This window comes from Micropterus salmoides, unplaced genomic scaffold (assembly GCF_014851395.1).
Source record: "Micropterus salmoides isolate LMB-PRFRI ecotype aquatic unplaced genomic scaffold, ASM1485139v1 Ms_hic_scaffold_19, whole genome shotgun sequence".
Classification (NCBI taxonomy): Eukaryota; Metazoa; Chordata; class Actinopteri; order Centrarchiformes; family Centrarchidae; genus Micropterus; species Micropterus salmoides.
In genome coordinates this window covers 22,794,069-22,808,406 of record NW_024041039.1, presented here as the reverse complement: position 1 = coordinate 22,808,406, position 14,338 = coordinate 22,794,069, and the positions used below count along the sequence as shown (strand labels likewise).

General features: G+C 43.0%; 1 protein-coding gene across 3 annotated transcripts in view; it reads left to right on the top strand.

The window, feature by feature from the left end:
* The first annotated feature begins 3,851 nt into the window (after positions 1 to 3,851).
* The window catches only part of runx3 (RUNX family transcription factor 3), a 48,736-nt gene continuing 38,249 nt past the window's right edge, over positions 3,852 to 14,338 (top strand). The window contains exons 1-2 of one of the 3 annotated variants that reach the window (XM_038728925.1): positions 3,852 to 4,098; positions 4,450 to 4,560. In XM_038728925.1, coding sequence (XP_038584853.1) covers positions 4,503 to 4,560 — 58 coding nt within the window. In that variant the 5' untranslated portion in view covers positions 3,852 to 4,098; positions 4,450 to 4,502. Of the gene's footprint in view, positions 4,099 to 4,427; positions 4,561 to 14,338 lie in introns of all 3 variants that reach the window. The other 2 variants (XM_038728923.1, XM_038728924.1) reach the window with 2 other exon arrangements.

Here is a 14,338-nt window from a genome sequence, read left to right as displayed (position 1 = left end):
CCAACCGTGATACTGCACGCTAAAACCACTGCATCTGGAAGTGCCTCGCTTACATTGACAACAACAGCACAGACACACACATGTAGACACACATGTGACACAAACACACAGATTAATGCTGAGCTCGTTACAGCTCGCTAATTTCTCATACAGCTACAACTTTTTAACTTAGATCTCTTTGGAATAACAGTTTCAACTGTTCAACTGTTAGTGTGTTTTCATGCCAGTTTATTTAACGTTAAAGTTAGGAATTGTTACATGTTTTGCATTTGTGTCTTGTGCAAACTTCCTCTTTGGGGGTGCTTCAAAAAATACTGAATCGAGCATATCCAGAAGAAATCTCTCTGTTAAAAGTGTCTTATATCAATATGAGGAATATGTAAAGCTTCCATGTTAAGTCTCTCTTTCAATCTATTTCTACATCAAATCTGAGTCAAGGGCAACTGGACTTGGTTGAAGATACTAGAAGACGTTTCGTCCCTCATCCAAGAGACTTCTTCTGACTAACTAGTAGGATACAGCTGGTTTGTTTGCCAGCGGTATCGATGATCTTGGTAAACAACCCCACAGAAGTTAAATAGCTAAGTTTCCCTACTACTCAGTCAGAACTGAAGAAGTCTCTTGGATGAGGGACGTCTTCTAGTATCTTCAACCAAGTCCAGCTGCCCTTGACTTTAACCTTCTTTGGATAACTATGACCTGGATGAAAACATTTCACAGATATCAAATCTGAGCAAAGTTATACATCATAATAACAGATTATGAGTATGCTGTACTGAAAGTGGACAGGAACATCAGTTAATGGAATGAATGAGCAATGTAATATAATAAGAAGAAAATGGACAGTATGAGGTGTGAGTGAGCTGGTAGGACATTGGACCCGTGTATGCGGCCTAAAAATGGGCTCCCATGGCCTATCCGAGATCCGTGGTGTTTGATGCAATGACGGCCACTTCATTATAAAAGCCTCCTCAAGTCCCACGCTGCATTCCACGTTTATAGGGAACATATGGGGAAGCCTACAATTTTTAGACCACAAAATAAGCCCCTTTGCAGCTGGACGCACGACCGCACTGGGTCCTTTTTGCCTTGCGAGCCACACCCGAGAGGCGTAGGACCACTGACAGTGATTAAACCACCACAGTTTTCTCAGCAAAACAGGAGTTATATTAAGCTTAAATACAGGGGCTTGATAAACAAGGCCTGGGCTGGGGAAAAAAAGAATTGAATGAAAGACGGCCACAATGATCTTCAGACTATTTTCCCCTCACGGTCATGGGCAGTGCAAAGCCATGAGATACATTTCAAAACATGAAGCAGATGTTTACCTAGACAAAGAAGAAAAAACACAGAGCGGACTGAGGACAGAGAAAAAGGCCTCTAGCGCTTTCTTCAAATGTCAAGTTTGGACTACACTACAATGTAGCCAATTCCCGTTCTTGCACAATGCTGTGGGATGGCCCTATATTTGTTTTGCTTTTCTCTATTCCTCATTGAAAATCCAGACCCAACATCTCTTACCACAAATGGACAAAAATAAGGAAACTGACATTAATCGGAAACAGTCTTTCCTTGAGAAAACAGCTAATGGAAAAATATATTACACACTTAAATGAAATCTGAAAAATAAAACATGAGTTATTACCAGAAACATATAAAGTAAAATGATTATAAACTGAAACAACTACAACCCTAGTACTCGTGAGCATCCCCTTTCCTAAACAGCTGAAAACAGACCAGAACCCTGCAGAGACCCTCCACCAGTTGTAGGAATTAGTTGCACCTATCTTATTTATTCCTAATCTAAAGAATCTTATATCTAATTTAGCACAAATGCTCAGCCATCATGTCCCTAGCAGAGAGCAGTGTCTCCCCGTGGGCATGTGTGACAGCAGTACCTCTTGTTCAAGAGAGACACAGAGCTGTAATCTGTCCCTGGGCTGGCAGGCCAGGGCCGAGGCCATGTCGGGAGGCAGCAGAGGTGTTAGAAGAGGAAGCCTCGCTGTGTGTGAGGTTAAGTCGGAGGCCTGTAGTGGCCGCGTGGCCGGACTGATAAAAGCCCTGGGGCCGTGGCTGTGGCCTCAGCGTTCGGCCACACTTGCCGACACGCCGTGTCATTTAGCCCGCGCTGCCGCCTAACTCAACGGCAACTGCTCATTTACAGGGCAGTGCGGGCTACCAGGAAGAGCGGCAAGTTCTCTCTCTCTCTCTCTCACACACACACACACACACACACACACACACACACACTCAGAACATGGTACTGTATATACACATACAAACACATGCTGTGGTCCATGCAGCAGTTTTGTCCAGCAATTAGCAGAGGACAACGTGGGCTGACATTCATACACAAAGCAGTGTGAAACAGAAACAGAACAGAAACGTGCACACAGCTGCACACACACACACACACACACACACACACACACACACACACACACACACACACACACACACACACACACACACACACAGGTTTCCCAGGAAAGCAATTGGGTCACATGAGTGACCAGACAGTGGTTTGGGTCTGTTGTCCCATGGCCAGACATGGTCAGTGTGTCACTGAGAGACAGGAGAAAGGAGAGAGGAAGTGTGGATACCACAGGTTTGCAAATGCCAGTGATTTGTGGACTCACACACAAACACACAAACTCATGTAGTACTGCAAGATTGTCAGGTAAACAGTACCACATCACTTAAGTCTTTTTCGACACATTTCTCATTCTGCTCGTCAGTTAATTTCTGTATGAATCTGGAGCAATATGAATCATTTCCTGTTTTTCTCAAAACTGCAGAAGAAACTTTCAAACTGATGGCATCAAAACTATAGAAAAAGAAAAGGCAACGCTAGTATCAAATCAGTTTTCAGGCCACTGTACTATAAGTAGTAAATCAACTACAAAATGAAAAAGTGTGAAAACCACAATCAGGTTAAATCACTTTGCGCTTTTAGAGGAGGAAAGAGACTTCACTTGGCCACAAGGTATGTTTTTGTTTTCTCATACTGCACAAGGACGCTGATGTAAAAGTTTTTTTTAGCAAAGTTAAGTGAACCTGAACTGTAATAAATGTGATTAAATTGAGTTCAAATCAAATCTAAAAAAGATTGAGACAGAAGGCCAAAGAAAGAGAAACTGTAAAAGGGGGATGAAGGATATAACCTGAAAGATACTGAAACAGAAGAAATGCAGAGAAGAGGACCCAAGGCTCAGTCGAGTGCTGCTTCTAATGAGACTAAGATTATGATACTATCAAGTGGTAAGTGAGGGTGGAGGTTTTGCAGGCCCAAAACCACCGGTTCTTACAAACACAGATGTGTTGTGAGTCAGACAAACATAAAACTAGCACAAGACATACGTACACATATACATGCTCAGTGTTGTTCAGTAGTTAGAGACTGACACTTTCCTGTCTCCCAGCAGCAGCTAAAGCCACAGTTATCTCTCATTTTCTCTTTCTCTTCGTCTGATTCGCTCCTGTCCTTTCCTCTCTCTTGTGTTTGTGTTTGGCTTAATACATTTCAAAGCCTCTCCAGCTTTTCTACAGTGGTTTCAGTGCTCTCTGCAAACCTCAGTGAGCCACAGTGGCGCAGGCCGCTGCCTGGTTTGAACTCAAAAGAAAATAGAAAACTTGGACGACCAATGAAAAGTGAGAGTGAAGATGGCGAGTCAGAGAAGGAGAAGCATGGAAAGTAAAAACCGAAGCAGAGAAACCAGAGAAAAAGCAAAGACGATAGGAGAAGAAGGGAGGGAGGGGAAGGGGGGAGGGAGGAAAAGGCCCGGTGACCTCACGTGACATGTGACGTGGGCTCCACCACTCACAGAGAAGAGTGTGTGTGTGTGTCTCTTTGTGGAGGATGGCGAGGAGGATGCAGATAGACTGTGGCTTTTAGCCTTTTACTAGCACTGACACTCCAGTCAGGCTACAACCAGCGTGGGAGAGAAAGACAAAGACAGACCACGCTATCAAGCTAGCTGGCTAACCTCAGACCCTCGGCCCCCCTGCGTGACAGAGGACCACAAACCAGCCTTCCCCACCGGCCCGCTTCCACCACTCGGGCTCCGTTTGGTGGGCCCCCTCTCATCTCCAGCCCTGGTGAGTCCACCTCAACACCTGAAGACACAAACTCTGCTCTTGCCCTTGTTTAAACTGCTTCTCTCTCAACAGCCTCCTCTTGCTGTTTCTTATTTTCTTTCTCCCTCTGACCCTCTTCTCCCCACTTCTCTTTCAAACGTCTACCCGGTGCTGTTGCTAGCACACGCTGCTGCTCTCTCTGCAAGCTTGTGGCTTGGGATTCCTGCGGTAGTCACAAACCCTAGATTCTTGGTTGCAAACTGGCTCTGAGCTCCAGGAGTTTTGTCCTCTCTGCTCTCCATCTGTCTCTCTCTCTTCTCACTCTCTCGTACTTCATTTCTGTGTTTCAGTCCTCTCTTTTTCCTCACCAAGGTTGGTGGAGAGCGACTGCAGCAAGGGCTCCACACCGTTCCAGCTTCCCTGTCATGGCATCCAACAGCATCTTTGACTCCTTCTCCAACTACAGCAGCAGTCTACTCAGAGGTGAGTGCTGGACAACCCCAACCCCACCCCCCACCCTTCCCTAACTCCACTCATCCCCTCCTCCCTCCCACCTCCATCGCATCCTCTGTCCACTTGTTTAATAAGTGCAGCTTTGTCAGTTTTGACCACCTGTTTCTTTTGACAATAAAGCAATGACATGAACACGTTCAAATGTAAAGGCTGAGTGTGAATGCATTTATCTCTCCTGTCCAAACACTCTCAGACGTGTGCTGAGGGAGGTTCACAAAGGAGGATCCAATTTGCACAGTAGCCCTCATTGGGTTGACTGATATGGCCCTTAAATGCCTTTGCCACTCCGCTCCTGTGTTTTCTGGAGGCTTGATGGAGTAGCGCCATAATGGGATTCTCACCACAGACATTCATTATCAAGTGAGACTCGGCGCTCTCTCTGTGAGAATACGAGCTCAGAGGCTCCATGTGACTGGGCCCTTTACTGGAACACGGCAATACAATAAAAGAGCAAAGAAAAACATATTAGGCTCTCTCACTCTGCTTTACTTCCAGGAGGTACTTTTGGTCTATGTGGTGAGGTGAGTGCTCTATACTTGGCGACGCTAAACGCCAGCCTCAATGAAGAAGCCATTTGTTGCCATGGTAATTCCAATCAGGCAGCTTTTACTTGCAAATAGTGAGGCTCTTAAGTGTAGAGAAGTAGAAGAGGTTTACCTGTTTTTAACTAGAACACTTGTTGAGTTAATTCCTGTAAGTCATGATCAACCTCATGAAAACACAAACATTAAGTAGTCTTGACATAGAAGTTGTTCATCTGATAGCAGCCAAGGGACTCACTTGTTCCCACTGTTTGTCACACAACCACGGAGACAGCCACCGACAGGCAGCAGAGAGAAATGAAATCTCCTTCCCAATTAAAGCCTCGTTGCAGTGTTAATTAGAGACAGCCACAGGAGAAGCACTACCAGCTCCTAATTGTTTGCAGAGTATATCTTAAAATCTCTGGAGCGTCTCACACACACACACACACACACACACAGACACACACAGACACACACACAGACAGTCAAACACACACACTCAGTACATCTGTGTCTCACATGAGAACAATCCTCTGATATCCTCAGTGGAACCACAGTGACAGGGCATGATGTTCCAGTGTTCTCACAGCTTCTACAGACAACCAGGCATTTATAGTTTCCTCCTGACAAGGCTCAGCCCCCTCTCCTTTTTTCTCTACAACTGCTGGATCTGCATCCCTTTATCTCCTCACCGGTTACAGAGTGTCACCAACTTTAGATTTCATGCATGCTGTCTATTGGGCTTTTGAGCCGTTTTAACCTCTTTGCCTCTGTGCTTTTGGGTGCCTGATTTTGATTTTTAACCCTATCAGAGAAGTGAGACAGGATGAGAGAGGGTCAAGAGGTGGAAAAGAGACAAGCATTTAAAGCTGTAATCATCCATTGGAAATCATTAGTGAATATGCAATATCCTTTCACAATTCATTCTGTCAGGAGACTGAAACTGAACTGCGAGAGAACAAAGGCCAAGAGTCATTAAATCTTCCAGTTCAATCTGAAAGCATTTGAAATCGAGACTACCTCATGTAAGCAAAATATCCCAGTGGTTAGTTTAACAACTTGCATTACACAGGCAAAGCAATTTGGCAAGTTCTCTTTTTTAGACTCAAATCAAACTGAAATTAAAAGGAACAGTTACAGAAAATCAAAGAGACTGTTAAATCTCTGGCTTCCTGAGCTCTGGCTTTAATACTGTGTAAGATGAAGCTTATGGAAATAATGTATTCATCAATCCAGAAGTCACTAAATGATGCTTTAAGCAATATCTTATTCATTTGAAAAATTAGACAAAAAGACTACACTTATTGAAGTTCCCGAATTTCAAAAAACTATTTGTAAATTTCTCATAAAAATCTTTTACATCTTTGTTTAGTTTTGCTAACTCATTTTTCTCACTCATTTTTAATTATGATTTGAAAAAGAACTATCACAAATATCAGCACAATACAAACACTATCCATCTGCACTGTAGGTGTTATATTAATAATTTACACATTTAGGGCTATCTTACAGTGCAGACAGAGAACACATGTAAGCATGTGATGTGCAACATCAGATGCACTTCGCGTGAGAAGCGAGAGGACGCCTCACCTCAGAAACCTCAGTCCTCCGCTAGAGCTCAGGGAGACACAGACAGACAGACTCACACACACATACATGTAAAACATACTGTATGACACATGCACACCAAGTCACAAAAAGAACAGACAGAGCAGCTGTCGTTCTCATGGCATCCATCTCATTATGGAGCACAAGACAAAGCTAATAGTCTGACAGTTAGCATGTTCTGAGAGGAAGAAAAAGAAAGCGAGGTGGAGAGTTTTGCGACAACGAGGCGTTAATCTGATGCAGACTCACAGTGCTGCTGCAGTTCACTGATAATAACCACAATGAGGCTACACCTGTTAACCCTCAAACAGCAGCCCTGCTATTTAATCAGAAAGCAGCATTTCTGAGACACATTTATGAAAAAAAAAGCAACATAGGCTCCCTAAAAAGCACCGGACTTTCCCCCTGTGAAGTGGAATTGTATAAACTTTACTGATTTTTCCGATTCTGACATATTGGCAGCGTTTGCATCAGGTGGGGTACCTGGTTTATAGCAGCTGTGATTGGGCCTGTGTTTTGGGTCATATCCTTGGCTGAGTTTCTGTCACCGCATTTCCCTCCACTTGGAAGTGTTCCCTGCAGGCTATTTTATACAGGGGTCCGTTTTTTTTAGAGTGGTAACGCTCTTGGGAGCCAGCTCCCTTTGTGGCAGAGAAAAAGGCCCCGGTTTATTAGGGTGGGAATGGTTTTATATGTTTGGCTTATTGCGCTGCATGAATGGCAGTGAGGGCTTGTGTGTGAGAAACGCCAAAATCCATGCCTCGCCACAGTTGTAGCGAGGTTATTTTGGAGGATTCTGGGAGGTGGTCTGGTTTGTTCTACAAGTTTCGGGGGAGGGAAAACCCTGAGCGACACATGCACAGTGTGAGAAAAAGACATTTTAAATGCATGAAAATGAGTCATTCACAGAGGATAAAACTCAAGACGAATTTCAAGCTAAGAACCACTGACAAATAAAAAGGCGCAATACAGTAGCTCAAAAAAGAAAAGGGCTATAAATTTGACAGAACGCATGGCTGGCCTCTGGTGAATTTATTAATACAAAGTAATATGGTGAAGATTTTTTTTCTCCTCTCTTAAATTAACATGCTTGATGGGAGCCCGTTCAAGATCCTGCTGAGTGTGAGGCCCCTGAGTGACGCCAAAACATGAAGACTGGGCTGAGCGGGCTGAAATCTGTAACCAGATATTAAGAGTTTCAAGATTCTAAAGTGAAAGCAAATAATAGAAAACTCAGGACAGCCACCGAGCAGCGAAATCCTGTCTCCAATTTAGCCAAGTATAATATCTATTTATAAAACTCTGAAGGCATATTGGATAGAAGGAACGCTCTGGACTTGATTAGGGCTGTAAACGTTTTTAGAGGTACTTATTTACTTTTTGGTCCGTCTCGCCGTTTTCACCGTCTGTCAACACGACTTTATGGGGAACACTTTCAGGAGTTGCCAGTAAGATGGCTTCCAGGTAGAGTATGCAGAGGGGCGTGCTGATTGTGTGGTCAACTAATCCTGAACCTGCATCCGCCCCAAACATGCCTCCGCCCTTGTGCACTTTCCACCAGGCTCAGCGTTGTGTTGGTCAAGGTTAAAGTCGTGTTAAGTGTAGTAGTAAATACAATTTTCTGGTGGTCGACAAGCAACCACAGTTGCCAGATTGTTTTCAGCCAATCTGATAATATGGATGTATGCTGTAAAGGTTTCTGTAACTGTGGTGTGTTAAAGGTTGAGCAACTTCTTTCAACAAACAATCCTGGGGGTGTTCTGTAATTCAACTGGAAAGTAAACTGTAGGTGCATTGACTCTGAGGCAGCATCCGGTAAAGAGCAAATATGATCTAAAGACTGGTGTCGGGCCAAACAGGCGGGAATAATCCTCAGCTCTGTGTCTCAGCCCCCTTTGACACAGTTCATCCAGAGTTAGTCTGCATGTTAAACTCTGTGATCTGATTGTGCATGGCAGCTGTGAGAGCAGAGAACTCAGGGGATGTATGCTGAACACTTTGGTCACCTTCAGATGACACCATAAAAAAAAAAAAAGTCAATATGTACTACAGTCCTACATGATACTTAAATAGTACTGGTTGAAAATAATTGGTATGAAGGACACAAAAGTCCAGATATGATGCAAGTGATGTAGGAGCAATTTATTATGTCTAGACCAGATTCTTTAAGTGGTGCCGTCAGACGTGAAAAAACAAAACAGTGAGCAACAACAACTAATGAAACAGGAACAAACTAGATGTAGGCAGGAAAATATGCAGACTTTGAAAATGCTTGAGTAATTGGATAACGAGATGGAAATGATCACAATGTAAAATTCTTTAGCTTGATTTTTAAAAAGTAATGCCCATAGCGGATGAGGCTCTTCTATTTCTATGACTCATTTCTTTATGGTTAATTTGCTTCACTTACGAGCTGATAATATTTCATAAAAACCCTTAAGTTAAAATGATTAAATCCACATCACTGTTATTAGACTCTTCATGACCTCATTCGTCCTGCATGGTGAATGACTAAATTAAGAAAAAGCCTTTCTCGTTATTTTCTGTTATTTAATTTTGTTTTAAACCTACGCCCTAAACCACAGGCCAGCACCACAACTTATTACATGGTAAGACTAGGATTGTAGAAAAAACACAAGTATTATTGTAAGCTAATTTATGTATTATTAACCTAAATTTATTCTGCAATTACACTGGCATATAGATTTTGCTTGCAATTTTCAGCTGAGCTGGAAATAAGATAAACAATTTAAAGTAAAACCTGAAATAAAACACTTGTGTCATCACAGGTTTAGTTTGTTTTCAGTAACTCTGGCTACAATTAGAGAGCTGTGACCTGAGTTTGACTCAGACGAAGAAGACTTATTGTTTAGACCCCTCCCTGTATCGTTAAACAGATGTTGTCAACAACATCTTTTCTGTTGAAGTAAGACGAAGGAAAAGCAAAAACTGCCTGTGACTAAGCACAACGGCGATTGCTGTGCACTTTTGTTTTTAACATTACAGTTGAATTCTAACCCACAAATTACTTTAATGGGCGGGCATGGGTCTGGTCGGCAGCACATAAAATGACTCAAACTTATGGAGATCCCACATGTTCAGAAACATATCAGCAGACAGCAACTTCTTTACATAAGATGGAACCCAGGAGGAACAGAGGGTTTTATTTTATCATGTGTGAAAGTTTAGCAAAGATCTAAGGCCCAGAGGAACTCATTCTGTCACCATCAAAGGATTAAAAGGAATGTTTTTCACAGACAAAAAAATCCATCCTCCAGACTGAATCTTCACGTCATTATGAGCAACTTTAATCATGGCCAAAACATCCTTATAGCCTATCCCTCTTCCCATAAGCAATAAAGAAAAAACTTAATTACGATGGAGGAAAAAATGCAGATAATGATAGGATGTGAGAAGCTGCAGGCTATGAAATGTTTTCAGATTCTCTATTTTCCCAGAATTTTTTTTCTCAGCTTGTTTACATACAGTTAATTGTCTTTGCTGCAATAAAACATGTTTTTAGGTTACTTCTTCCCTCCCCTCAAACATAACTTTAACCACAGGGAATTGATTTTGTGGAGACAGCATTTAAAAAATGGGATTTTAGTTTTCTCTAGATCTATTCATTGGGGAGCACAAATAACTGACTTCTAACTGCATCAGTAATGGGCCACCTAATTGTGCTTTTTGACTTAGCACTGCAGAAGGAGGATGCAAATTTGAGCATTTAGCATCATCATTTCGACAATTTGGGAAATGGGCTTTCTTGCTGAACATTAGATGAGAAGATTGATAGCACTGTCATGGTCATATAGCTAATGATATATGATATATATAACAATATGAAGAAAACATGAACCAGCAGCCAGTAAGCTTAGCATCTCTATGAAGGTTCTCAGTCAACCTTCCTTGGATAGCTTATCTTAGCATAGCAAAGCATAAATACTGGAAAGAGGGGGAGACAGCTAGTCTGGCTCTGTCCAAAGTTAACACAATTGGTCTACAGGACCTCACTGCTTAACACATATCCTTTTTTTTGTTTAATACATACAAAAACCAAAGAGTAAAAATTTAAAATTTACGAGTTTTATGAGGGGTTGTGTGTGTGGACTATTTCATTGCCAGATGCAGTGACTTCTTACAGTGTAAGCTGGTAACAAGACTCCAAGAAGTCGCCAGTTCCAGCCAAGAGATAGTCCCAAACATAACCCCCCAAAAGTTAAAATGTTTGTCCCTACTTGTGTTTAATGTAAGTTAAAATTTTAAAACAGTTAATTAAAACTTAATTATCTACTTCTGCCTCAAATGGTGCCCATATTTCCTATTATCCTGAGTTTGCTTTTTCCGCGACATTTCTACATTATAAAAACTCATACAGAATTTACAAAAAGATCTATTATCCCTGTATTGCAGCAGGTTTTGCCCTGAAGTAAACTTTATAGATCTCGTACTTTCTCTGCAGCTGCTCACTTCTGTATTGGCTCAGTAGGAAACACCGTGCCAGGGATTCCCCCTCGGTCACGCAGCAGAAGTGGCCCCATCTCTTCTCCATAGTCTGTCTGGTGTGAGGTCACTGCGTCTGCTGCACATACTCTTCTCACGGTCCCAGACGCAGCCGTCACAAGCACAAATGGAACTTGACTGTTTACACGCATAAACTGCAACTGGCACATATAGGCTACATGCATACGCACACACACACCGCCTGAGTTTATTCCCCATGCTGAGTCAGAGAAGAGCAGTGCATGTCAACATGATGTTTTCCCCCTCTAAATGCTGTCTGACCTCACCGTAATAGCTGGTCAGAACTAACATACGGTCTCCCGATGCCTTAGTCCAGCAGAATTACCCACATGGTGACTAAACAGCAGAGGACTTAACTGAAAAATATCAGTGAGTGCCTTCTTGATTTTATAAAGTCACAATTTGTGTTTCTTGTTAAAAAAAATATTCAAACAACTATTGTGTACTGTGGTAACTCTTACCGTACTGACAGGATTGAGAGTTCCTAACCAATAAGCCTTTCCTGTGAGATACAACTTGTAAACAAAGTGTAACCTACAAAGCGACTCTCAAACCTGTGCATGTCAAGGAGTTAAGGAGCTTTATTTTTGCTGTTAGAAATTAATTGCTTCATAATTGTATAGCCTACCTGTTTGTAGTTATGGCATGTGGGTGACAAACTAAATAGCATCCTTACACATTCTATTATGTTAAAATTAGCAAAATAACACTGAAATTAAGATAGTCCTCAATAAAAGGGGAGTCCTCTCAGCTCTCAACGTTATAGCAAGACAGCTTGCTGTGCTAACACTGCCAACCTGGCAGAAAGACGTTTGAGTTAGAAGGGTCTGATGGACTTAAACACAACTTTTCCCCTTTAATCAGTGTGATGACATAAGAGGCAGACAGCGAGCCAGTCATTCAGTCAGTACAGAGTTTGATTAACCTAATCACCAGGCAGCCAGACTCCAAGCTACTGATTGGGTTTACAAACGCTCCTTGTCATCGTTGTGTCATTAGCTCGTCGTTAGCCGCGGCCGCCTTGACGTGAGGCAGCGACATGCTGCGCCTAAACACAGCAATCAGGGGATTAGTGTGCAGTTACAGCAAAGCCTCACTGGACGCCTAAGGCTCTGAGTCAAAGAGGAAAGTCCTGCCTTACTATGCTAGCTCCACGTGGCCAGGGTGCTAACTGTACATGGGCAACGCCACTACTGATTAGCAATGGAGATGATGAGAGGAAACATTCAGTCACTTCGGACACACAGGTTTCCCTGGTGGTTGGTTTTCCGGACTCCAATTATGCCAAGTCCTTGACTCAAGCAATGGTTTGAATGGAGGGACTCCATAAAAAATAAGTTTTAGCTTCCAATTAGGGTTGCTTAATCTAGAACTGGGAATCAAGCCCAAAGGCATCACAGAGTTGCATGCAACACAGTGACTCTCTGCACTCACTGCAGAAAGACTCGGTGACATTTGGAGGTGATTCATTTTCTTTTGACTTAATTTGAAATCAGTTGGAATGACTGGCAATAATCACTTACTGTGCAAGATACTAGATTTATGAGGGGTGACAATATTATGTGTCTGAGTGCTCTCCTGAGCTCCTTGGCTTGCAGGCTGAGAGTCACCACACCCTTGTTTCCTTACGATGAAAAGCCCCGAGGGCCAGCCGAGTACTTTCCAAGAGTTGTCTCACGTCTGCAGAGGAAAGTGGCACGGACACTTGTCAGGAAACCAGCGCCGCGTTCCTGCTCAAATCTGGTTAGATTTCTGCGGTGAGTCAGATGGTGCTTGAGAGGCTGAACCCCTCTGAAGAGGGAAATAAATGCAAATCCAATATTTGGGGGCTCTCTGAAGTCCATTTGCACTTGAATGAGTGTGACAGAACCTGGAATGACCTCTGCTGAAAGAGTCCCTTAACAGCAATGAAAGCAGTTGTAAGGGACAAACACTGATGACAATAGTTGAAAAGTGGGAAATGTGCACATAGTGTGTATTTGTGTGTGTTTACATAAGGCTGTGCTTGAATGTGTGTGTGCAGTGACATTATACATGCACAGACAGCAGGAGTGACTAAGAGAGTTTGTCTCCTTCAGCAATTTGAATACAAATACAAAATGCAGCTAAGAACAATACATTTGGCACAGTGCCTGGTTGGCAGAGTCCTCTCTGACTTGTGCTTTGCTGGTTAAAGTTAATGCCATTAATTTCATACATTACATAACTCACCGTCTTTCTTCGTAGTTTGAAGTAACAGGGATATAGTCTCAAAAAATAAAAACATGTGGCTTTTGTTGCAGAGAGGAATGAACAACAGCATTCCATGTGCAACCACATCAAAGGCCCCCCTCGCCATGGGGCTAAATGAGGGCAGACTGTCCTTCTTGCCCCTCCTGACATGACTGCCACTAATTAACCAGAGATCTAAAACTGACAATTCATCTTTATCACTTTTCCTCACGTCTTCACTCTCACGTCTCCACAGTTTTTAGAAGTGCATGGCTTCTCTTCAGGTTCTCTTCAGCGAGAAGGGACAGCCACACAACAAGCACAAAGGGGCATTGTCTGCTGGTGAAAATGTGGTTTACAGGCTCTGCTATAATGGCTTGGTGGTTGCTGGAAGCCATGCGCACTTCCTAATATTCAACTCACATGCGATTTCATTTTGAGAAAAGACTGAGCTACGGGGCTTTGCCTTTGTGTGAGGGTGACGCCTCACAACTTATTTTCTGAGCCGACAGGCTTGGGCTCCCATACCCCCTCCCCACTTTTCACCCCCCCTTCCCCTCTCTGGTGGTGCTACTATATTTGTGTGGGATCTCTAGCGATGGAAGAGTAGACACAGGCTGCGTTGCCAGTCAAACGTGTTCGGGTTGTCAGACTGAACGGCTTCCAGCGCTGCGATCTGTCTCCTCTCCTCGTCAGTAGGAGCTGTTTGATCTGACAGAGAGACTCCATTAGAGACACAGGGAAGTTCAACTGCTGGGAGGTTGGATGGCTTCAGCAGTCAGAGTAGCAGCCCAGAGAGGAAAAGGTTTGCACACACAGTCTGGTTGCAATCTTGGTGTCTGTGCTGTGTATCTATAAATGTCTCTGAGTATTACTTGTCC